This window comes from Dendropsophus ebraccatus, chromosome 2 (assembly GCF_027789765.1).
Source record: "Dendropsophus ebraccatus isolate aDenEbr1 chromosome 2, aDenEbr1.pat, whole genome shotgun sequence".
Classification (NCBI taxonomy): Eukaryota; Metazoa; Chordata; class Amphibia; order Anura; family Hylidae; genus Dendropsophus; species Dendropsophus ebraccatus.
Window position 1 is genome coordinate 159,460,802 of NC_091455.1, and position 25,692 is coordinate 159,486,493.

The 25,692-nt window shown below is 43.4% G+C and overlaps 1 protein-coding gene across 2 annotated transcripts in view; it reads right to left on the minus strand.

Annotated features, from left to right (window-relative positions):
- Positions 1–25,692, minus strand: part of ANO10 (anoctamin 10) — a 168,781-nt gene that overhangs the window by 109,368 nt on the left and 33,721 nt on the right. For both annotated transcript variants that reach the window (XM_069958598.1, XM_069958599.1), the window contains exons 7-11: positions 24,634–24,689; positions 23,430–23,504; positions 18,598–18,780; positions 16,841–17,032; positions 13,635–13,763 (exon numbers count right to left, since the gene is read on the minus strand). In XM_069958598.1, coding sequence (XP_069814699.1) covers positions 13,635–13,763; positions 16,841–17,032; positions 18,598–18,780; positions 23,430–23,504; positions 24,634–24,689 — 635 coding nt within the window. The remainder of the gene's footprint in view (positions 1–13,634; positions 13,764–16,840; positions 17,033–18,597; positions 18,781–23,429; positions 23,505–24,633; positions 24,690–25,692) is intronic.

Below are 25,692 nucleotides of genomic sequence, written 5' to 3' on the forward strand. Positions count from 1 at the left end.
TATCAAAATTGCTTTCTTTTGTAGTTTGTCCCCATCTTTATGCTGATGATACCCAGCTATATACTTCTTCCTGTGACATCACCCCTGCCTTCCTGCAAAATACTAGTGACTGTCTATCCACTCTCTAACACTATGACCTCTCTATTTCTCAAACTCAACCTTTCTAAAACGGAACTTCTCGTATTCTCTCCCTCCCTCTAACCAACCCAAACCCCACTCTACCACGGGGCAGGGACGACGCTGAGAGGACACACCACAGAGGTGGCGCGGTCTCGGCTACGTCATTGCAGCAGAGCCGAGGGATCAGGAGGTGGCGCATGCGCACTTAGAGCTAGCACTGTGCGGGCAGACAGTGGGCAGAACGGGAGGCAGGGGGAGACTGAGACGAACACCACACAGGCGGTGCTGGCCTAGAGCATGATCACTCTACGCCACGCCTCTTTGACACGGCTACAGCTCAACTTAAGTATGATTTTCCGCCTCAGGAAAGCACAACCAGAGTTGATAAACATACCAGCAGAAAGGACTTTTCAGCAGCTACAAGAAGGTATAAGTAGTTGGGGGGGGGGGGGTCACAAAGTGAGTACAGAGCCGCTTTAAAAGTGCCATTGCTGTTCAATGAAAAGTGTATTAAAGTGCTGGTGGCTGGGATTTAATTTATAGCAGCGGTCCTTGTAAGATTGATTTTCAATCCTTTAAAACCATCATGCCAATGATGCACATAGACTTTGTTTTCCAGATGGAGCCAGTGTAAGTTAATCCTGCATTTCTTCTGTTTAGTTTACAGAAGTCATTAGGCTCTTAATTACAGATATCATTCATATTATAACAATCTTATGGGATTTCTATCAGACTGAGCCATCCATCAAACATTACCAGATGCTGTACTGTAGCTTCTCTGCACATCCATTTGGACATTTACATCTACAAGATATTTTTTCATTGCTTTATAATAGATGAATGATGACAGTATTGTAGAAATGTTACATGTACAGGTGCCAGAAATTTAATAAACAATAGATTTTTTTGTCATTTAGGAAAAAAGAAAAAAATATATTTTCTCCTAGATACTGCCTACTTTTGTCGATGGACTTTGTCTAGCATTGCAGTTCAACTAATATACCGAAATCTAAAACACAACTTAATACTGTGTGCACCAAAATTGATGCAAAATGTCAGATTTAGAGATGAGTGAACCGGGTTCGGGTTTGAGTCGATCCGAACCCGAACGTTCAGCATTTGATTAGCTGGGGCTGCTGAACTTGGATAAAGCTGTAAGGTTGTCTGGAAAACATGGATACAGCCAATGACTATATCCATGTTTTCCACATAGCCTTAGGGCTTTATCCAACTTCAGCAGCCACCGCTAATCAAATGCCGAAAGTTCGGGTTCGGATTGACTCGAGCATGCTCCAGGTTCGCTCATCTCTAGTCACATTTGATTGAATACAGAAAATTCTACAGTCTTTAAAACCTAAACATAACAGATGCAAATTGAGCATCTAGAATGAAACCAACTGGAGCTAATGCTCCCAAAGGCATAACTATAATTAAAGCCATGGTCTTAAATATAGTCCAGTAGAAATATTTAACAGTATCTGTATATCTTCTAGTGCTAATCACATGCCAAAATATATATATATATGGCAGTAAAGTGCAAAAGTTATACTGAATTATTTTTTTGTAGAAAATAATTCAGTATAACATGTAATTCATTAAAATCTCTGCTCTTCCTATTCCAACAGTGTCAATTCATAGGATGACTCACTGGAATCCTAAGAAAGAAGAGGTCAGATATTCAGTAAAAAATTATACTAGTGGTTCCATTAGACTTGTATACATCCTCAAAGACAGTAAATAAAAAAATATCATCTTCTGTGACAGCAAGGGTCATCACATAGACATTACATAGACTATTGTGATATTCTTGTAGATGTCAGTAATATGGAAAATGATTTTGGTTTTGCTAGAAAAGTGGTCCAAACAATGGAAACTGCAGTTCAATGTTTCCGAAACTAAAATAATGCACTTGGGGAGGTCGAATACTGTATACAAGCCTAATATCGGCAGTTCTGTGTTTGCAAAGACTTCAGAGGAGAAGGATTTAGGGATACTAATACTAAAAGGGCAGACTAGATTGACCAAGTAGTCTTTTTCTGCCCACAGTCTTCTATGATTTTTTATGACTGTTGAACATATCAGCAGGAAATTGCAAATACACAAGCCCTACATTAGTCATTTACAGATGATCTGACAAATAATTTAAACTCTTAGTTGTATTATAATTGTATATACCCAATAAAGAACTCTCGTCCACAATCAGTGTATTTCTAATATTAAAAGTAATTATATTATGCATACATAAGTTACAATAGTAAATATAATTGTATACCCAATAAAGAACTCTCGTCCACAATCAGTGTATTTCTAATATTAAAAGTAATTATATTATGCATACATAAGTTACAATAGTCAATAGAGAAGAAAGACCATGGCACTATCCAACTTATTGGGCGCATATAAAGCGTGAGACTCCTGTGTGGCTTCACCTGTAAAAGCAAGAAGCAGCAATACAGTCTGTCGAAGAATACGCACCGAGCTCAATTCTCATTCCAAATGTTTTTTTTTCACCATTATGGTACACAGTTGCAAACAGGTAATGTGACGATCTTTCGTGCTACAAGCACCCTGTCATAGCAAAGCCATGGATGCTATGACAAAGTGCTTGTAGTTCGAAACGATCATCATGTTCCCTGTTTGCACCTGTGTACCATGTTGGTGAAATAAAGCATTAGGAATGGGAAGTGAGCTTGGTGCATATTCTTCATTAGACTACAAGTTAGTATTTTACTGGCCGCAGAAGAGACCTTTTACAAGGCATGCGCTAATGTGAACAATCTAGGTACTGTGCACTCACAATGTCTAGCAGCCTCTAGCATTAGGAGTCTAGGAGTCTCTAGCATTTACCCCTGAGGAAACCATCATGTAAGACAATAATATGTATGTGACACTCAGTGCTAATTAGGCCATGAGCTAGATCTTAAAGCGGTACTCCACTTAAGAAAATTTAACCCAGTTGAATTCCTACCCATAATCTAAGATTGTTTGTAATAGGTTTCTTTTACATGAATTGGGCTATTTGTCTGCTGTACATGCAGACTTACACCTTAAGGCTATGTTCACACTACGTAAAACTACGGCAGTAGTTCTCGCCGCAGAACTACGGCCGTAGTTTTGCGGTGTGTGACATTGCTTGATGTTGAATGGGATCCCGGCCGGAGCGTACACCGTATACGCTCCGGCCGGGATCCCATGCGGCGCTGGAAAAAACTGACAGGTCAGTTTTCTGCGGCCGGAATTCACTGAATGACCTGTCAGTGCACACAGTGAAGCGAGCGGCTCCGGCCGCTTGCTTCACTGTGGGCTATGGTAAGCTCTGATGTGGGTGCGCGCTAATGCGCACGCATCAGAGCTCCGCAGCCGGACGGATCATCCGGCCGGTACTTAAGTACCGGCCGCGATGATCCAGGCACAGACATCTCACCAATCAGTGAGCACCTGGCCAAGGAGAGGCGAGCAGTATAGGAAAAAGGAAACACATTTGTTTCCTCTATCACTCTCTTTCTAATCTAGATAGATATTTTGTTTACGGTGTAAAGTAGAAGCAGACTGAGCCAGCGATGGGCAGGTATTTTCAAGATTAGGTGGATACTTGGCAGTTGGCTCTAGTACAATGCATTCTGGGACATGTAGTTTCCCAGCTGGTGTCATATTGGATATAGACTGACTTGTAAAACTTGAAACTCAGGAATGGTGGCAGCTAGAAAGACGGGAGATGACTCAAAGCACCCCGGGGAACTTATTGAGTAAGAGCATTTAATTTTTTAGCTTTTGGATGGAATACCCTTTTAAGTGCTTTTGCACCTTATTACGCTATATTTATCTAATTTTATTTTGTAGCTTATGTGAGACACTGAAGGGGTTAATCCTGGATGGTCGCTATGTTTCACCTGTATTCAGCTATTACACCTACTAGGACTGAGGGAAGTTCATGTCTCACTATCTGAGACATGGAAAAACCAGGGATGTGATGTGATCGCCAGCAAAGGTAGTTGCTGGGGATGTATTGATAAAATGTGTTTGGGCTTGGTTTTTAGGAATGGATGGCAGGCTTGGTAGTGGGGCTGTCCATTCCACTTCCTCCACTCCAGATATTGTTTGGCATCAGACGCCACAGGTGCTGAGGCTGGATCATCAGCAGCTTCATAAAGTGTTGCAGAGCCATGGACAGAGTGAGGCTGGGTGCAGCTGAGTGTGCTGGAAGGCTGCTAGTCTCAGGAGAAGCCATATACCTGCCCAAGGTAAAACACTGGACTGTATATAATATGTTATGTTCGTGCGACTGCAGCGAGTCGTAGCGTATAGACAGGGCCATCTTCTGTTTAGTTAGTGCTGGACAAGCAGAGTTTATTTTGTGTTATGCCTAAAGCCAAGGCTGTTTATTTGCTTTCTTGCATGGGATAAAAAAAAAGCAGGCAAAGCCTGTACTTGGACTTATTCGTTTGAGCCTGTTGACTGCTGTTCACACTGCAATCCTGCACTCTACCGAGCAAATCCTCCCACATATGGTGCTTCGGAGCGGGCAGTGGAAAAAAAAAAAAAAAAAAACGCAGTCTTAAAGAGAAAGACACACTATAAAGACTTTTTTGTGACCTGTGTATGTCCTGGGTGAAAACTGCAGGTGAACTGCATAAGAAGACTGCTGCAATGGAGGACCTGGTCAGACAAATGGTTCAGGCCAATCTGCAGCAAAAAGAAACTAATCTCCAACAGCGAGAGGAGACTAAAGCAATCATTCAGGCCATGCAGCAGCAGCAGCAAGCACAGGCTCAAGCCCTGCAGCAGCAGCAGCAAATACAGGCCCAGGCTAATGTACAACAGCAGGAGACGAATCGTCTACTGATGGAACAAGTGGCTGCACTGAGAGATGCAGTATCTGCACAGCGGACTGCAACTACTGAGGGGCAAAACGCAAATATGCAAGGAGCCCGAGGAGTGCAACCATCCGTGAGGGCCACAGTGCAAGCTGCACTACAAAAGATGACTCCTACAGATGACGTAGAAGCATATCTCACCATCTATGAGAGAGTTGCTGAGCGTGAAAGGCTACCCGTGGACCAGTGGGCAGATGTAGTGGCGCCTTTCCTAACAGGCGAATCCCAAAAGGCCTACTATGACCTGAACGAGCTGGACTCTCGGGACTATGCCAAGCTAAAGGCAGAGATCCTTGCTCGGATGGGGGTAACCATGCAGGTGCGTGCAGGCCGAGTGCACGCCTGGACTTTCTCAGAAAGCCTACCCACACGGTCCCAGATGCATGACCTTATCCACCTAGTGACAAAGTGGCTACAGCCAGAAAAGTGCACTCCAGCGCAAGTGGTCGAGAGGGTGGTCCTGGATAAGTTCAACCGCTCCTTGCCGCCTAGGATACAGCGCTGGGTTGGACAAGCCGGGCCTACTGATGCAGACCAGCTGGTGAACTTAGTGGAGAGGTATCGTGCCACAGAGGAGCTGCTACAGACCTCTACCAGTCGTGGCAGTACCAAGGAGACCAAGTTGGCCAAAGGAACTGGTAAGACTGCTCCATTTACTGCTGGTGGGAGTCGTGTTGTAAAGGGAGGTGGCTCAGAGGGTCAGTCAGCGGTTGGGCCACAACATGGCTCTCAAAACAGAGACCAAGGCCGCATACAATGTTGGCGGTGCCATGACTGGGGTCACATAGCGGCTCATTGTCCCCTCACCACCGAGCCCATGGATTGCAACGCCTCCAGACGCGTCTCCCTATATGCACGCCCCGTTTTGGCCGCAGAAACTATGACCGAGACTGAGCCACAGATGTGCATTGTGTGCATTGGGGGATATCCCGTCCTGGCTCTGCTGCACTCTGGAAGTCTTGTGACACTAGTGCATGGAACTTTGGTCAATTCGGGGGCATACAGTGGAAGGAAAGTTGGGGTACTCTGCATACATGGGGACACTCGGGAATACCCCACTGCTGTTATTTGCATGGACACACCCTGTGGTACAACTACACATAAAGTGGGGGTTGTTAAATCTCTTATACATAAGGTGATACTTGGAAGGGACTTTCCGTTATTTTGGGACCTGTGGAGGGGAAGGCACACATGGTCTGCTGAAAATGGTTATATTGGTAATAATGTGTGTCAGGGAGTAACCCCCGAACCATATGACCCAGATACTGAGGTACCAGCTGTAGGGGTGACCCCAAGTGCAGATGACAGTCTTCCCCTAGCTGTACTGGCTGGTGACACTCAGAATGAGGAGGAAGCTCTGGACATGCCAGAACTAGAGGTATCACGTGACAATTTTGGGACTGCTCAACTTAGTGATCCCACATTGCTAAGGGCCCGTGAAAATGTAAAAATGATAAATGGTGTATCTCAAGTCCCAGGGGCGAACAAGGAATACCCTTACATGGCTACTAACAATGACCTACTGTACAGAGTAGATAAGGTAAGAGGGGAGGAGCTGGAACAGCTAGTTGTACCCCAACCATATCGCCGTGTAGTCTTAGAGCTGGCTCATAAACATGTGCTAGGTGGTCACCTGGGGTGTGAAAAGACCAGAGAACGGGTCTTACAAAGGTTCTATTGGCCCGGGATACATGAGGATGTTAAAAGATATTGTGGCTCATGTCCTGTGTGTCAGCTAACTGCCCCCATGTCTCATTTTAGGAGCCCTTTGGTACCCCTACCGATTATAGAGGTACCTTTTGACAGGATCGCTATGGATCTAGTTGGCCCAGTAGTGAAGTCTGCTAGGGGACATCAATATATATTGGTTGTGTTAGACTATGCCACACGGTATCCTGAGGCTGTACCCTTGCGAAACACCTCCTCAAAACTCATTGCCAGGGAGCTCTTCCATATGTTTTCCCGTACAGGCATACCCAAGGAGATCCTCACGGACCAGGGGACGCCATTTATGTCAAAGATCATGAAGGAGATGTGTAAGCTACTAAAAATTAAGCATCTACGTACATCAGTGTATCATCCCCAGACTGATGGCCTGGTGGAAAGATTTAACAAAACTTTGAAGGGCATGTTAAAAAGGGTGGTTAGCAAGGATGGGAAGGACTGGGATTGTTTGTTACCATATTTGATGTTTGCAATCCGTGAGGTACCCCAGTCTTCCACAGGTTTTTCTCCATTCGAACTAGTGTATGGTAGACACCCACGCGGCCTTCTTGACATCACCAAAGAAACCTGGGAAAATGAACACACCCCCTACAAAAGTGTCATAGAGCACATTACACTGATGCAGGACAGAATAGCAGCGGTCATGCCCATAGTGAAGGAACACTTAGAGAAGGCACAAGAGGCACAGAGTCGGGTCTATAACAGGGCAGCTAAAGTCAGGACCTTTAACCCGGGTGACAGAGTGTTGGTATTGGTACCCACTGTAGAAAGTAAGTTTATGGCTAAGTGGCAAGGGCCCTATGAGGTAATTGAGAGAGTGGGGGAGGTCAATTACAAAGTGTACCAGCCTGGCAGGAGAAAGCTTGAGCAGATATACCATGTGAATTTGCTCAAACCCTGGAAAGATAGGGAATCTCTTTCAGCTGTGGGCATGCCGAATAGTGATGTTTCAGTAAAGTCTAGTGAGAAGGAACCAGAAGTACGTATCTCAGAGACCCTGTCTAAAGTGCAAAGGCAGGAAACAAAAGAGTTTGTGCTTCAAAACAGTGATGTTTTTTCGGAAGTCCCTGGGCATACATCAGTAATCAAACATGACATTGTCACTGAGCCACAGGTACGGGTCCATTTGAAACCGTACAGGGTACCCGAGGCTCGTAGACAAGCCATATCAGAGGAGGTCCGAAAGATGTTGGACCTTGGGATTATTGAAGAGTCAAAGAGTGATTGGTCAAGTCCCATTGTCCTGATTCCCAAACCAGATGGTACACTGAGGTTCTGCAATGACTTCAGAAAGCTGAATGAGGTCTCAAAATTTGACTCTTACCCAATGCCACGGGCTGATGAGCTGATAGAGAGACTGGGACATGAAAGATTTTTCTCTACATTAGACTTGACTAAAGGGTATTGGCAGGTACCACTCACTGACAGCGCCAAAGAGAAGACTGCTTTTGTTACCCCTGATGGTCTTTTTCAGTATGTCTGTCTTCCCTTTGGGCTACATGGGGCTCCTGCCACTTTCCAAAGATTGATGGATGTTGTCTTGAAACCTCACCGTAGATATGCGTCCACATATCTAGACGACATCATTATCTTTAGTAATGATTGGGAAAGTCACTTGGCAAAGGTACAGGCTGTAATTGATTCTCTCAGGGCTGCAGGGTTGACGGCCAACCCTAAAAAGTGTGCGTTGGGTTTGGAGGAGGCACGTTATCTGGGGTACATTATAGGAAGAGGTGTCATAAAGCCCCAAATTTATAAAGTAGAGGCCATCCAAACCTGGCCCCAGCCAGTCACTAAGAAGCAGGTGAGAGCTTTTTTAGGTATTGTGGGCTACTACCGCAGATTCATCCCTAACTTTGCCACCATTGCAGCTCCCCTGACAGATCTAACCAAGGGAAGTAGATCCATTATGGTAAAGTGGAGTGAAGAGGCTGAGCGGGCGTTCCAAAAGTTGAAGTCCGTCCTCTGCAGAGAACCAGTCCTAATTACTCCCAACTTCACCAAAATGTTTCTGGTACAGACAGATGCTTCCGATGTGGGTTTAGGGGCTGTCCTGTCCCAAGAGGTTGGGGGTGAGGAGCACCCAGTCACCTATCTTAGTAGGAAGCTTACACCCGCAGAGAGAAATTACAGCATCGTTGAACGTGAGTGTCTGGCGATAAAATGGGCACTAGAGTCCTTGAGATATTACCTGCTGGGTCGACACTTCAGGTTGGTAACAGACCATTCCCCTCTCACCTGGATGAGCCAGACTAAAGAGAGAAATGCACGGGTAACAAGGTGGTTTCTCACACTGCAGAACGTTAAGTTTACCGTAGAGCACAGGGCTGGTAAACTACAAGGGAATGCTGATGCATTGTCTAGAACCCACTGTTTGTTGGCTAAAGGTGTTCGCCCCCACAGGTTCGAACAGAGGGGGAGGGTATGTGAGACACTGAAGGGGTTAATCCTGGATGGTCGCTATGTTTCACCTGTATTCAGCTATTACACCTACTAGGACTGAGGGAAGTTCATGTCTCACTATCTGAGACATGGAAAAACCAGGGATGTGTTGTGATCTCCAGCAAAGGTAGTTGCTGGGGATGTATTGATAAAATGTGTTTGGGCTTGGTTTTTAGGAATGGATGGCAGGCTTGGTAGTGGGGCTGTCCATTCCACTTCCTCCACTCCAGATATTGTTTGGCATCAGACGCCACAGGTGCTGAGGCTGGATCATCAGCAGCTTCATAAAGTGTTGCAGAGCCATGGACAGAGTGAGGCTGGGTGCAGCTGAGTGTGCTGGAAGGCTGCTAGCCTCAGGAGAAGCCATATACCTGCCCAAGGTAAAACACTGGACTGTATATAATATGTTATGTTCGTGCGACTGCAGCGAGTCGTAGCGTATAGACAGGGCCGTCTTCTGTTTAGTTAGTGCTGGACAAGCAGAGTTTATTTTGTGTTATGCCTAAAGCCAAGGCTGTTTATTTGCTTTCTTGCATGGGATAATAAACGCAGGCAAAGCCTGTACTTGGACTTATTCGTTTGAGCCTGTTGACTGCTGTTCACACTGCAATCCTGCACTCTACCGAGCAAATCCTCCCACACTTACCATGTCAGACTAGTGCTCGCTTGCTCCTCGTTCTTCGCTTGCTGCTGGTGCTTTTACACGCGCTGACAGCAAGCGGATAAGAGTTGGGGAGCTGCGAGGGGACTTCTTGAATGATCTTTAGATTGTCCGGGGAACCCATAGGTGATAGCGATGGTCTACTGCTTCCGCTCTTATAACACGGAGTGACGCCAGTAAATCGTTGCTTTCCCGTCATTTGTCTTTCAATATGTTGAAAGACAATGAAAAGCTACGATCAGCCAACATCGTTCATGTCAGCTGATCGTTGCCTTTTATTACATTAAGCAACACACTTCAAAATCTTGTAGAAAGTCTTCCCAAAAGAGTGGAAGCTGTTATAACTGCAAAGGGGAAATTAACCACCTCCCGCCGCTGCACAGTAAATTTACATCGCTGCAGCCTATGCCTGATGCTGCGGCGATGTTAATTTACGCTGTAGGATGACACAGGTGTAGAAGCTGCGCCTGTGTCATCCGCAGCTACGGATTTCCTGGCTATGTTGGCTGGCGGGGGGAGGGAGAGGAGGTAGGGCGCGTGCGGTGCGCACGGCCTTGCGCTCTGCCCCCTTCACTCTCTCCCCTCCCGCTGTAACAAGACTGGGACAGCGGCAGGGGGCAGAGCTAGCAGTTATGTAGTTATGACTTCACTTGACCGTTTAGTGGTCAGTCGGGGGGGGGCCCAATCAAAAGTTTGCTATGGGGCCCAGCCATTTCTAGTTACGCCCCTGAGTGACAAGCTCCATCACACAGGACCTACTAGAGAACATACTCACTGCAAAGGGCAGTAACAGGCAGGGGATTTTTTTTTTTTTTAATTCTGCAGCCAACCTGTATATGAAGTCATCTACTTCCATATGTCACTACTCTCTGAATCTCATAGAGCTAGTAGCATTCTATAAATAGAGGTCCATACAAATAACACGGGGCGAGGAAGGGTCTAAACTATGCCAGGTGGGATTTCATAAGTGATGTAAACCTGTAGCTCACAGGAAGTCAGTTGAAACAAGACAATCCACTTCCTATTACACACACTGGCATGTAATGTTCTGGTAACATAGTGGTCACATGACCCAGTTGCAGTAATAGGTGGCATAGTGGTCCCATGAACCAGCTGCAGTAATAAAATATATGGACACAGCTGAGTTAAAACAGATGATAATGCAGTACTAGTGGTGGTGAGTGAGCATTAAATGTGCAAAATTAAATCCCTGGAGTGCTCCTTATCAAAAAAGGTTACCCTATGAAAGGTCAAGTAGATAAACAGTGCATGTAAATTTCAAGTTCCTGTCACCTGCATCTTAAAAACATCTCTAAAATCTGTCTCTTTCTTACTGTCGAATCTGCTAAAACTCTCATTGTCGCTCTGATTCATTCCCGTCTAGACTACTGCAATTCCTTACTAATCGGCCTTCTTTCCTCTAAACTCTCCTCTCTCCAGTCCATTCTCAATGCAGCAGCCAGGCTCATCTCCCTGTCTAACCACTATACAGATGCCTCCCCCCTGTGCCAGTCTATACATTGGCTCCCTATTAAACACAGGATACAATATAAACTCCTCCTGCTCACCCACAAGGCTCTCCACAGTGCTGCACCTCCCTACATCTCCTCCCTCATCTCTGTCTACCGTCCTACCCGTGCCTTACGCTCCTCTAACGACTTTAGACAAACATCCCCCTTAATTCGCACCGCTCACTCCCATCTCCAGGACTTCACCCGAGCTGCACCAGTTCTATGGAATACATTACCCAAGACTTTTAGACCCAAAACTTCAAAGGCATTTAAGCACTTAGACCTGTGGCAGGCAGGCATTGGCATTGGCAGGGTCCTCACTCCTCATGTATGGATAATTATGTCTATGTATGGACCCCCAGAATTGTAAAGTGCTGCAGAATCTGTCGGCGCTATATAAATAAAAAATATTATTATTATGCATTAGCAAGACATATCTTAAATTTCTCATTCCCTTTACTGCACAAATGGATGTATAATGGCCATGACAGTGGTATATTGACACAATCCATCTTGCTACACCTTCTCCAAACCTGCTGAGGCAGACAGAGAAATGTTCAGCACAGATTGGAACACTTGCATTTCATCTGTGGCAAAATATTGCACTTGGCTCCTTCCAAGAATCATCTCAAGAAACTATCACCATCTACATACTGGTGACAAGATGATGGGATTGAGTAGCAACTTGTGTCACAGCCGACATTAATAAATATTGTGCAATAGATACTAGAATGTTAAAATGCTAATTTTTCAAAACATTTATTCAGTATATTATTTATATTATTATATACTGAACATGCAGTCTGTTTAGGAACCAAATTCTCCAAAAGTCCAACAGGGAATTCTGTCTTAATAAATGGAGGATCTTAACCTACTAGTCAGAGCACTACAAAAAGAAATCCCTTGCTCTAGATGACTGACAATTCTACCTTGGGGGTAAAAACACTGGCACATGCACCTGTCTCAAGATCACCTTCTAGAGGTGGTCGGGAAATTGGAAACAGCCAGCCTATTTGTTTTTTACCCTCTTTGTGTAACTCCATTATGATCATCATGTGCAGGTGAAACCTCTGCAATGCCCCCCCCCCCCCCCCCCCCCCCCCACACACACACACACACACACCTGTTTTGGAAGCTATACATCAGAAATGGGATTTATTTAATAGCATTCACTAACGAATTAGAAAGTTCAAAATCCATCCTGCTCCAAAATCCATCCATGATCGAAACATCTGTCTAAAAATATTACGTATATTTCTTTTGTATGGTGATCAGGCCAAATAGATCTGTCACAAACAGTTGTTTTTATTTTATCTTTGAAGGTACTTCCTCTTAGAATAATTGTTAGAGCCTACTAAGTAGTGTACTTTGTATGACATGTCAACAGCAGTAAAGGAAGGGATAACTCCCCTATGTACATTACAGGCACTGGAAAGGGTCTCTTGCATTCAAACCATTTTAGCCACTGCCCTGACAAACATAATATATATATATATATATATATTATATCACAGTGGCCCTCATAGTTCTTAAAGGGAAGCAATCAGCCCAGTTGGGCTTATATGGTTCCCTGGAGCAATGCATAAAGCTCCTGCAGCAGCCGCGGCACATACATTTAAATGACCTGGCTTTCCAGTCAAACTAAGCAATCGTGGGAGAAGAGCCTTGGTGAAAGAGGTGAAGAACTCCAAGATCACTGTGGTGGACTCCAGAGATGCAGTGGGGAGATGGGAGAAAATGCCACAAAGTCAACTATCACTGCAGCCCCTGCATACAGTTTGCCAAAGAACACAACAAGATTCTCTGGTCTGATGAGATGAAGATTGAACTTTTTGGTGTTAGTTCTAAGCGGTATGTGTAGAGAAAACCAGGCACTGCCTATTACCTGCCCAATACAATCCCAACAGTGAAACATGGTGGTGGCAGCATCATGCTATGGGGGTGTTTTTTAGCAATTGAATGCAGCCAAGTACAGAGATATCCTGAATGAAGGCCTCTTCCAGAGTGCTCTGAACCTCAGACTGGGCCGAAGGTTCATCTTCCAACAAGACAATAACCCTAAGCACACGGCTAAAATAACAAAAGCAGTGGCTTCACAACAACTCTGTGACCATTCTTGACTGGCCCAGCCAAAGCCCTGACCTGAACCCAATAGAGGATCTCTGAAGAGACTTGAAATGGCTGTCTCAAAGGTTACTCTTTCTAGAAACAAATCTGGTATATGGAACACATAATATTATAATATTACCAGTTATCTGTCCAAAAGAGTAATAAATAAAAGGAAAAAAAAATACACAGTACCTCTATGGCGGTCACTGTCAGAAATAGGTCTTGTCTGTTGTCCTGAAACATGGTATTAACTTGTGGTGACATTCCAAGGAGAGCACAGTTGGTAACTACCGCAATAATCCCCATGGTTTCAAATGCCAACTAAAAGAGAGAACACATAAAGCAAACTCTGTGAAACAGAAAAACAAAGACAGGTTATCTTATTCTATTAGAATCACTTTTAAAGGATTGTGATAAAACATGCGCAAAAGTTCTTCTTAAGGCAGTCATGCAACTTCAACAACTGTTGGCGAATGCGTGATCAAGTAGTAAGTATTCCTCTAAACTTCTTTATACATATAAACTCTAGGGTTTATACACATCATGGGAGTGCCAGGTGACTTCAATACACACTAGATAGTTGACCTTTGCCACTAAAAGTAGTGGGTATGGCCACTGTACATCTAATATGTATGGGCAAATTTAACCATATCAACGCCTTTTTTGATACCTTTTCAGTACATAGAATAATAATAACGAGGCAAGCTTCCGTGATGAATATGTAAGGGTTACCTGTCACATTGTCAAACACATCAAGTTGTAAACACCTACAGCAGGATACTTAACCCCATAAGGACAGAGCAAATTTACATTTTTGTGCTTAAGTTCTTTTCCTCGTGTTTAAAAGGCCATAGCACTTGTACTTTTTTTTACCTACAGACCCACATGAGCCCCTATTTTTTGGGTTACTAATTGTACTTTGCAATGACAGCCTTAATTTTGCATAAAATATGCATATACCAGAAAAAATGTATATGCATGGTGAAATTGAAAATAGAACCCTTTTTTTTTTTTTTTAATTATGACGTTCATCCTATGGTAAAACTGACTTGTTATCTATGTTCATCAAGTCGGTACGATTACAATGATAATCAGTCCTTAAGGGGTTAAAGGTTTAGGTCAATCCCCCTCCCTTTTCCTCCAGACTATACAGATCCTCAAAGTCTTTCCGGATATCTTTTTTTATGCTTTAAATGATCCACCATTTTTGCAGCCCATCTTTGGACCTGTTCTATTTGATCAATATCTTTATGTAGTTGAGGTCTCCAGAACTGGACACAGTATTCCAGATTTGGTCTCACTAGAGCTATACACAGCGGGATCACTACTGTTATACAGCCCAGTATTCAATAGCCTTCATCATGAGACTGTCAGAAATCACCACCTCTAAATCCTTCTGTTCTAAAGTCTTCACTAAGGCCCCCTTCACACGTCCGGAAAAACCACCCGGATTTCCTATCACGCATAGACTTTAATTAGTCACAGACACCCCTCCGGATGTCGATGTCTATGTCTATGGGAGCGCCCGAACCACGGACGCTTTCCTGATGCACATCAGGAAAGCGTCCGGGTTCCGGATGGTCTCCCTGTGCATACCCCTCTCACCCATCAGTCGGCTCCCCCGTCCTCCTGCTGCTGCTGCTCCTGGGCTGCCCCAGCCTCCTGCCACCGCCGCTCAGATCTGCCCGGATCTCCTGCCTCTGCCACGGGACCTCCGACCCCCGAGCTCCTGGTGCCTCTTCCCCCCCTCCTGGACCTCACCAGCGTCGCCCGACCTCCCGGACCAAACCCCCCCTCGGACACTTCGGTGCCCAACCCCCGGACCTCAGCAGCCTCTGGCGTGATCGCACATCTCCCCCCCCCCCAGCCGCTAGCCTGGTACCCCGGTACTCACTCCTGCCGCTGCCATCGTCTGCACCGGTAATCGTCTGCCACCGGCCACTAGACACGACTGACGATCAGGCCTTGCACCACACTGTCTTCCTTATTGGCGATCTCGGCAGGTGAGACTACCCCCCCCCACACACAGGTGTAAAACTCCCATCATGTCCTGCTAAGAGGTCATGATGTGAGTTGTAGTTCTGCAGCCTGTGGCCATTCAGGTTGCAGAACTACTACTCCCATCATGTCCTGCTGACAGTCCATGATGGGAGTTGTAGTTCTGCAAGCTGTGGCCATTCAGGTTGCAGAACTACTACTCCCATTATATCCTGCTGACAGTCCATGATGGGAGTTGCAGTTCTGCAACATGTGGCCATTCAGGTTGCAGAACTACAACTCACATCATGGACTGACAGTCCATGATGGGAGTTGTAGCTTTGCAACCGGTTGCTCTCCTTGTTACAGAACTACAACCCTTATCATGCCCTATTGGCAGTTCATAATGGGAGATGTAGTTCTGCAACAGATTAGAGGATGACACGGTATAGAAGGGGGGAGGCAGTGGCACAGAAGAACTACATCTCCCATCATGGTTTGTGTGGTAATATGCAGGACTACATCACATAATGGGAGTTGTAGTTCTGCAACAGATAAGAGGATGACATGTGGCATGAGGGGGAGACGGTGACAAATTACATCAGGGGTAGACAGTGGCAGGGTACATGAGGGGTGACGGTGGTAGGGTACACGAGGGGGACGCAGTGACAGGGTACACAAGGGGTGACGGTGGTAGGTTACACGAGCAGGACGCAGTGGCAGGGTACACAAGGGGTGACGGTGGTAGGTTACACGAGCGGGACACAGTGGCAGGATACACGAGGGGAACGCAGTGGCAGGTTACACTAGGGGCGATGTAGCTACTTGTGACGTGTGTTGGCATACTAGACCATATTGAAATCACTTTTTTTTTTTTTCAGCAGGAAATACTGAAGGCTTTTCCTGATGGTTTCCTGAAGGTAAAAACGGATTACTGTCAGGAAATCCTGATACTTTCCTGATGCCTTTTGAGGCCTCCTGATCAGGATTTCCTGACAGTAAAAACTGACACAGACGTGTGAATGGGGCCTAACACAGAACTACCAATATGATACTCAAAGGAAAAAAGATTTATTCACCTCAAGTGCATTATTTGACATTTGGAAACATTGAACTGTAGTTTCCATTGTTTGGGCCACTTATCTAAAAAAAACAACGAAATACTTGTCCATAATTCTGACACCTCCAGGAATATCAACCCTATTGCACACTTTTGTGTCATTGGGCAAACCTTACTGCTTGAATACACACCAATAACAATGACCCTTTGTAATCTTCAGCCAACCACAAATCCACTAAACTATCAAGTCCGATTTACACGATCAGCTCTTTAAATAACTATTCCTACCTCAGGTACTTCAATCATATTATTAAGTAGAGAAATAAGCTAAAGAATAAACAGTAACAGTGTGAATATTTACCATCCATACTCCAATGCTGGAGGAAGGCTCTGCAAAAGGACGCTTGAACACACGACACATTTTTAATGCATCTGAGTAAAGTTCAGTCACATTGTTAAGAACAGCAAGGAGGGCAGCAAGAGGATACACACATGAGAAGAGACTGACATAGCCAAACAACAGGAATAACTCCAGGTAATCATCAAAAGTGCCCTGAAACAAGAAGAGACAAATAAAGTAGAAATTATAATAGATTCAAAGTGCAAATACTGTCTTAAACCTGCAAACCTCATGCCCACAATGCTGAAGCCTGATAAGTATATCAAGAAAAAAAAAAAGAAAACATGTAATGAAGGTAAAGATTTAAACTTGTTATCTCAAATTTAAACCCCATAGTATATATTTGTTCAAAAAGAGGGATTTACATTAAAACTTAAAGGGGTACTCTAGATATATCTAGATAAAAATATATTTTAAATACATTGATTTAGTAAAGTTATACTACTTTGTAAATCTGTTCATTGGCAGCAGTAAGGGTACTATTAGACGGGCCAATAGAGACCCGATAATAAATGTAAACGAGCGCCGATCTGCTAGATCGGCGCTTGTTTACAGGGCCTATTACACGGCCCGATAATCATTTAAAAAGGGCTGCAAGGATATCATTACCGATGTCCTTGCAGCCTTTGATAAACTGGTATACATTACCTATCCATGGTCCAGGGCTCCTCCTGCTCCTCTTTTCCCTGGGTCCCGCGCACTGCAGCTTCAGAGTGGCCTGTCTTAGCTGAGCGCCCTGTCAGCTTAGAAAGGCCGTTCTGAAGCTGCAGTGCGTGGGACCCGGGGAGAAGAGGAGCAGGAGGAGCCCTGGACCATGGATAGGTAATGTATTTCTTTTGCAAATCGTTAGCCGCCAGCCGCGCACCGCTATTACACGTAGCGGTGCGCGGTCAGTGGCTGACAATTATAGGTCAGAACCTATATCAACGATCAGCCGATGACATCGATCATCGGCTGATATTTGTGTTTATTACACAGAACAATAATCGGCTGGATAGGGCCGATTCGGACGATTATCGTTCCGTGTAATAGTACCCTAAGGGGTGAGACAACTAACTGTGCAGAAGATGCCAGACACTGCAATCATGTCAGGCAGGATACTGTATATAAGAATATACACGGGGAAACAGGACCCTACTCGGTATAGTGCTATCTGACAGGGCTAGATTACAGCAGGGGATTAGGAACTGCAGGGCTTAGATAGCCCTGCAGTTCCCGACATTAATGTTCGTGGCAGTAGAGGGGGCCATGCTGTCCCTTATTGCTGTTTTATTACAAAGTAATCTAACTTTTTTAAAGCAATGTAATTTTAGTATCCGGAGCACCCCTTTAACTTTTAATAATTTGTGGGCTAAAAGTTTCCCCAAAGAACATACTAAGTTTTAGTACATAGGGTCAGATATTCAGTAAGTGAATGTTTATCAACAGGTTAACAGGTGAGAGAGGACTTCTGGGATAACTCATACACACTGAGAAGTTTTTTCATCCTTTTGTGCATAGTGATCATGAGGGCAACTGTACGCCCCCTATTCCTAGTTCAGTTAAACCCCCAATGTAGTATACAGTGGAACACTCTCCCTTAGTTCAGTGGTGAGTGTACCAATCATTTTAGTATCCCTCTTTCCCTCTTTTTTGAAATAATGGCCATGTTTAGGATGCTTTGTAGGACCCCCTAGGTAATCCGGTTTGAGCTCCCTTGTTCTTTTATGTACACTTACCAAATATGCATCCATTTCTTTTTCAAGATGAACTTGCTCCAACAACGAGAACTCTGTGTCCACCTTCAATGCTTTTACTTTCTTTCTGATCTGTTTATTTTGCCTCTTCTGCATCCAGAAAGGAAGCAGCGCCTCCACAAACTGGTTAAGGATCTGAGAGGTAATAAGTAATGTGGCCAAGCTCTGTATAATAAAACAGAAAAGATTTGACAAAACATACTCCTACGGTGGATTTCCATATTAATCTTTAAGCCGCAGTTAGAACTACATCTTCATTGTTCTCTTGCTTAGTCCATCAAAGTATACATGGTCATGCATTAAGGCTGTCCTATTTTACTAAAAGGTCAGTCTCAAAAAAGCACCAAAGGGAATTTATTATGCTCTGGGCCTGGTGCAGAGCATCCAAAGTCACTAAATTTTGCACAAACCCTGTGAGGCGTGGCAATGGCAGCCCTACAGATTTATTATGATTTACCCCAGTAATTGTGCAAGGCCAGCACTGAACAGTGGCAGATTTATTAAAGGAGTATTCCGGCAAGTTATAATTCTTTATGAAAGAAATGTAAAAATAACAATTATTTTGCGGAAGACCCATGTAAAGGGCTGGCGCCTCTTAATAAATATGCTAAATGAAGCAGCGGGGAGTTTACTTAAGACCTGCATCTTAGTAAATTGGCTCCACTGTGTGCGTGACAGGACCAGATGGTCATTTGTATATAAAAGACGCCCCAAGGAACACATGACACAATGGATCTTTTAAAGTCTTCCCATATTTGGTATTTAATAAAAGCTCAGTGCTACAGCAAAGGTGACAACTTACATAACATAGCAGTGAATCCCACTTTTATTTAAGTTTTACAATAAGCATACAGTAAGGAAAAAATAAGGTAACTGTGTAGCAAACCAGAAAAGCAAGACATAAGCAATATGAAATAAGTTCAATAAAACCTTTACCAACATCAAAAAGGAGAAGACATGTCTGCAATGAATTACTCAACACAAACGGTACAGATTCAGCTCTCAGTATATGGCTTAATGAAAAAAAATCTACAAGCCCTTTAAAGGGAAACTATCGGCAGGTTAGACAAATCTAACCTGCTGATAGCCCCTATTGTGTGGGAGAACCATTTCGGTGCAGTTAGTCATTTTCTCTACAGTCCAGTAAGACTGTTAGGAGCACTGTGGCACTGTTAGGAGTACTGCCCTGCCACCATATCAACAATCCGGGCCGGCAAGCCCGCTCCATTGATTATCATTAGAAAGGGGTGGGACAGCCGGGGGCGGAACGGCATTATGGGGGCGAGGCAATGAGCAAAAGGCCAGAGCCAAGAGAATTCTTGGAGTGGACATATTTAGTTGCTTTTATAGTTCTCACCCTAAAAGTGATTCTAGACATCCCAAGTGAATATTATTGGCAGTCCATTCTATGACAGTGGTGGTCATGACTTTCAGAGTCTAGGCATGAGTTCATGTGACCCTTGCAAATGACTAGAAAAAAGCTGCATGGACACCAGGAAAGTGATGCATCACTTTGTCTCCCCTTAGCTCTCCTCAGCCTTCTAGGAAGGCCAGCAAAGATGGCACCATATAGATCAATTGACAACCATGAAGCCTTGGAGAAACCCATCTCAGTCAGTGTGTAGCAATGATGGGAATTAAAATGGTCAAATCTGATAGAGAATTGTAAATAATTCTACAAATGACCATACAATGTACTATATGGTAAAATATAAATGGTAAATATAAACATAAAATATTATGGTAAATATAAACGTTCTTTATGGTGAGAATGTGTACTATTCATATAAATATAGGTTAAGGAAGCTGTTGAATATGAAGTAATGTCATAAAAAAAACAGACATCTTTGTACCTGTACTGTATGTGTATGAACTGGAGCACTGTGCTATGTAACATACATTTACAGTGTGCAAGTGAGTGTAAAAGAGCTAAAGTCTGTGTGAAGAGCTCCCCCTAGTGGTAGCCAGCTGAGACTAGAGGACAGTGCAGCCATCACATATAAAAAAAAATCCCCTATACAGAAACAGGAGCTAATTAATGTTCCTATCAATATGTAAGAGCAGAACAAATTAACAACATTGTCTGCCCTTTATTCCCTTGGCACTGCTCAAGTTGATGCCCATTACAGCGGAGGAGACATGAATTATTACACATAAGGGTGTAGCATTAGCTGGCGTCTCTACACTTGCTTAACTAAGGCTGCCGTAACCAGACAACTGATGGGTATTTAATTAAAAGGGAAAACAACTAAATTCTAATTATCACATATATCTAAACCGGTTTTTTTTTTTTTAATCAGCAAACTAACGTCATGAACTACATCTTCATGTTATTGTGTAAGATTAAATCCTTAGGGAGTGGTCATACAAAGCATGGTAGGAGGTTCCTGCAGTAGGCCTCCATGTCTGTTTCTATAGGATAAAGAAAAGCCATGGAATCAGATGTAACCAAGTAATATTCTCTACGCATTTATACTTTTTTCCCATGTTGGTAGTGTTTTTTTTTCTCTCACACATACAAATATAGCAGTGTGTTATAAAAGGGGTTGTACACGATTAGAAAAAAATCTGACTGCTTTAAAAATAGCACCACATCTGTCCATAGGTTGTGTATGGTAAAATACCTTATTTCAGTTGTGCTCGATTATACTACCAGACACAACCTTAGATCAGGTGTGGCATTTTTACGGAAAGAAAGCGGCCATGTTGTACTAAACATGAAATCTTCAGCTGTAAAACCTGTGATGGCGCCAAAGTTGTTGTGTAGCCTTTGCCTAAAGCACTGAGATCAGGGAAGGGAAAATTAATATAGATTTTGGGTGCCATCAAACCAGTTTGATTTTGTTTAGTTACCAAGCAATAAGAACTCTGAAGTGAATAAGGCATAAATTGTATGTAATAAATGTCCAACCATATACTATGGTGGAAAGTATAATGTATATATGTTTCATTAGAACAGTATAGAAAGTGGGTTGTACTACCAGATGTAACATCACAGGTATCCACAGTACAAGGTCCTGTCCACACAGTACTACATTGTGGAAACTGCAAAAAAGCACTGCACTCCATTTGAAATAACAGCACTCCTGTCCCGACCCCATTCCTGAAATACGCCACAAACTGCTCCTAGATGGCAGCAAGGTGGTACAAATGTAGAAGCCACTTTAAAGCCTGCCTGACGTGTCACTATGATACACCAGACGTTTCCTGAAATGACAGTACCATTTAGGCTTCCCACGATAGCAGCTGACTGTGCAAGACACACACTGTGGAGTTATTTTCAGTGATGCATTTCTGTTGTGTAAGCGATATACAGCACACAGCAAGGTAATCTCTGCCATCAAGAAGATGCCAGTGCAAAGTGCCAAGCAGCTGAGCTGTCAGGTAACCTTCTCATACAGCATGCAAAGCACAGCACAACCTGACATCAGCAACAGAAGCTTCATGTGTCACAGCTCAAATATGGAGTGTGATCAATACATTTCCATTTAGAAATATGTATATGCTTTCTGCCTACAACAGAGAAGAGACACTATATGTATCTGAATATACCATAGAGGATCTATAAAAGTGTTGCAGATCTTAGGAGTAGCCGGAAGAGCACCAACTTTTCTCATTTCACAACAGAACCTAGAATCAGAGCTCAAGGCCCAGTCTCAGCACATTTCCTTCACCTATAAGAGCCTTAGCCCATGCATTAAAAATACTCACTAAGGGTAGCTTCACACACACCAAATCACAGCGGATTTCTGCTGCGGATCCGCAGCAGATTTAATCTAACTAACTGCTGCGTATCCAGTACGTGTAAATGCACCCTAAGGCCTGCACTAGGTGAGACTGATTCCTGTATGTACGTTAAAGGGGTTATCCAGTGCTACTAAAACATGGCAACTTTTTTTCAGAGACAACACGACTCTTGTCTCCAGTTCAGGAGTGGTTTGCAACTTAGCTCCATTCACGTCATTGGAAGTTTCAAAACCCCACTCAACTGGAGACAAGAGCCGTGCTATCTCTGGAAGAAGATGGCTATGTTTTTGTAGTGCTGATTCCAACTCACTGCTTTCCTGTTTCCCAACACTCCCTAATGTATGAAATAATAGAAAGGGAGATATATTTGGCAGAGAATGACTTTACAATAGGAAACTCTTTAGACCAGGGCCAGAATGAGACTAAAAAGCAGCCCTGGCATATCACACCCCGCACCCTTCAATAAATAAAAGCACAGAAAAATAATGCCACACAATGTGTGCTCAACAAATTCTGCTGTAGTGGGTCACACTGCTTACTACTCACTAAAATATGTGAAGGCGATCATAAATCATAGAGCTGGAAGTTAGAAGCACCTTATGATATGGTCAGGGACACATCTATACCCCCACTACAGTCAATGCCAGTGACTGGCTGCAGTGCTCTTGAGGGTATATCTATGTATGGTCTTGTGGTATATATGGAAAGTAGGTATATCAGGTAAATAATGAATGTTTGGTGATATTTTTGTCACTTCTCCCCTTTAGGCATTATTGGTAATATAACAGGGTTCTTGATGGGGTTTTACAGGCAAAATGTATTAATGAGCTATCCACAGGATGGCTTACCAGTAACTGATCGGTAGGGTGCTGGCACCCACACCGATAAGTTGTTCGGCACCGCAGACACAGTAGATCTCTGGAGCAAAGTGTGGACCCTTTAGAAGGAGGCAGACAGGCTAAGGCTGCATTCACACAGTCCAGGCTTTTTCCCCTGCATAACACTAAGCCCCACTTCCTGTGTTCCAAAATGTCCAAAGCAGTCATAAATGTATTAACTATACTCACCTGGCGTAGAAGCTTTAGATCACACATGACAAAGGCTATGTAGAACAGTGACGCAAAGCAATTTACGATGTTGAACTACAAAATACAAAACAAAAGCATACAGTTTAGGCACGGTATCTATCCAGAAGTTTTTGTAAAGATGTGATTTAGGGTAAAATAGTAAAACATTCATGGTAACTGCTTTGGCTACTAAGAGCATAAATGGTAGACCCTGGTGTTTTGGCCAGATGGGGATTTTTGTACAGAAGTAGAACAGTATTGATGACCCACTAGGTGTAAAATTCATGGGCACAGTACAGTACGACTACACTGACAAATTTGTGAGAATGTTGAGTCTTCTTCTATATGGAAAGCCACATTGCATTACAGTTTTGATATAATCCTGTGCTATATAGTGTATGCCAATGCATTGATGAAAAGTAATAAATAGTAATTAAAAAAAGTGTTTCTCAATAGGTTTCATTAAAAAAAATTAATCTTTCAGTTACCAGAAAAATGCTACTTAAGCCGCCGTCACCGTCATTATCATGTTATATGAGCAGAGGGAGCTGAGTTGATTGATATATATCTTCATGGAATAACTTGTCATTTATTGATTTAAATCTCTGATGTTTCTATGCTAAGGAGTCTCGTCCATCGAGTGACATTAAGCACTGAATCGGCGCCAGTGTGGGGATGTCAGTGGCGCAGTCCTTTTTTTGAACCACCTCCTGGTTCCCGCTGGCCTTTTCGAGAGCATTGGCCCGGCACAAAGCACTGGAGGCCGGCCCCCAGTGTGACAATCCCCCTCCCCTCTGTGACATGGCTCCTTAGTGGACTGCGGCACTGGCATCCCTGCTCCAGTGCCAATCCATAAAGGTATAAATCCCAAACCAATGTTCCTGATGGTTCTTAATTTAAGGGATTTTAGCAATAAAATAATTTATCGCTTATCAACAGAATAGGTGATAAATGTATGATCAATGGGGGGCATAGATTTGTACAGAAAATTCAACATCTATTTGCATCAGAAAACCACACATGGATTCAGCTCCAAAATACCCATGAAATTTCATTCTGTGACCATGACCTTATCTAGCAGATAAGCAAGGGGGGGGGGGGGGGGGTCAACATGATTCAGTCTTTTTAAAACCTAATTCCTTTTAGAAACAGCAAGATATAAGAAGATATAAGTAAATTAAAGAGAAAGTAAACTTCAACTTACCACCAAGACCTTCAGTACCAAGTGGTTTTGGTGTGATGACTCAAGTCTATGGTTTTCTGTGAAAAAAGAAAAATAAAGTCATACATTTGACATAACAAAGATCATAATCCTATGCAAATACCAGATAAAATCCCGGAAAACACTGTCCAGCTATCAGATCATTTTCAAACTATGAATGGCTCCGAATAATAACAAAAAAAAAGGTCCAAGGATTAGCCTCGCCAATGAAGATGGCTGAAAAGTTACACTGGCCTAGTATTAATTTATTCTCTTATAAACGGATCAATTCAAATTTTTGGCTTTATCACACTGGATAGGGGATTGATGCTTGATTGAGGGGGGCTTAACGCTTGGCATCTCACATTATATAAAACATGGGATATAAGTATATGAGCACTGCCATTCAATTCTTTGTCTATGGGACTGGCAAAGAGAGCTTAGTACAGCTGAGTATGTTAATCTGTGGACAGGGATATGGAAGAAGTGTTAATAGTGGCATTTAAAAATGTTCCTGTAACTTTGAAAAAGTTGTTTCTACAACATGTCCAAACCTTTAATCAGTCGGCCCTGGGTGTTCAGATCACCACTAATATCTAGAATGAGGGTAAGGCTAAGTTCACACCACATTTTTTTATGCACAACAGTAAAGAGAAAAGAGAGGTCTGTATGTACACTACTAGGTGTCCATTCACTTCTATAGAACGTATGCACAAAGTGTGTCCTTTGTGTGTAAGTCGTGTGACTAATGCGTTGTTATCCTTTTTTCCCCAAAGTATGCAAAATCGTTAAAAAAAAAAAAAAGTACATATGCTTTTGAAATTTTTTTGCGGGATGCATTGATGTATACTGCCATTGTATGGCAAAAACAAGATGTGAACATGGCCTAAGAAGTACAAGGCTGATTGCTGATTCCAATTCTGCGCACATAACAGGAAATGGGCCTATCTCGCTCATGCAGAAAGGGCATGAACGCACTCAGCGTGCACTTCTCCTGGTTATATCTACTTATGTAAGTAGGAGTCTCAGCTTTGAGACCCAAAGCGATCAAAATTTGTGACA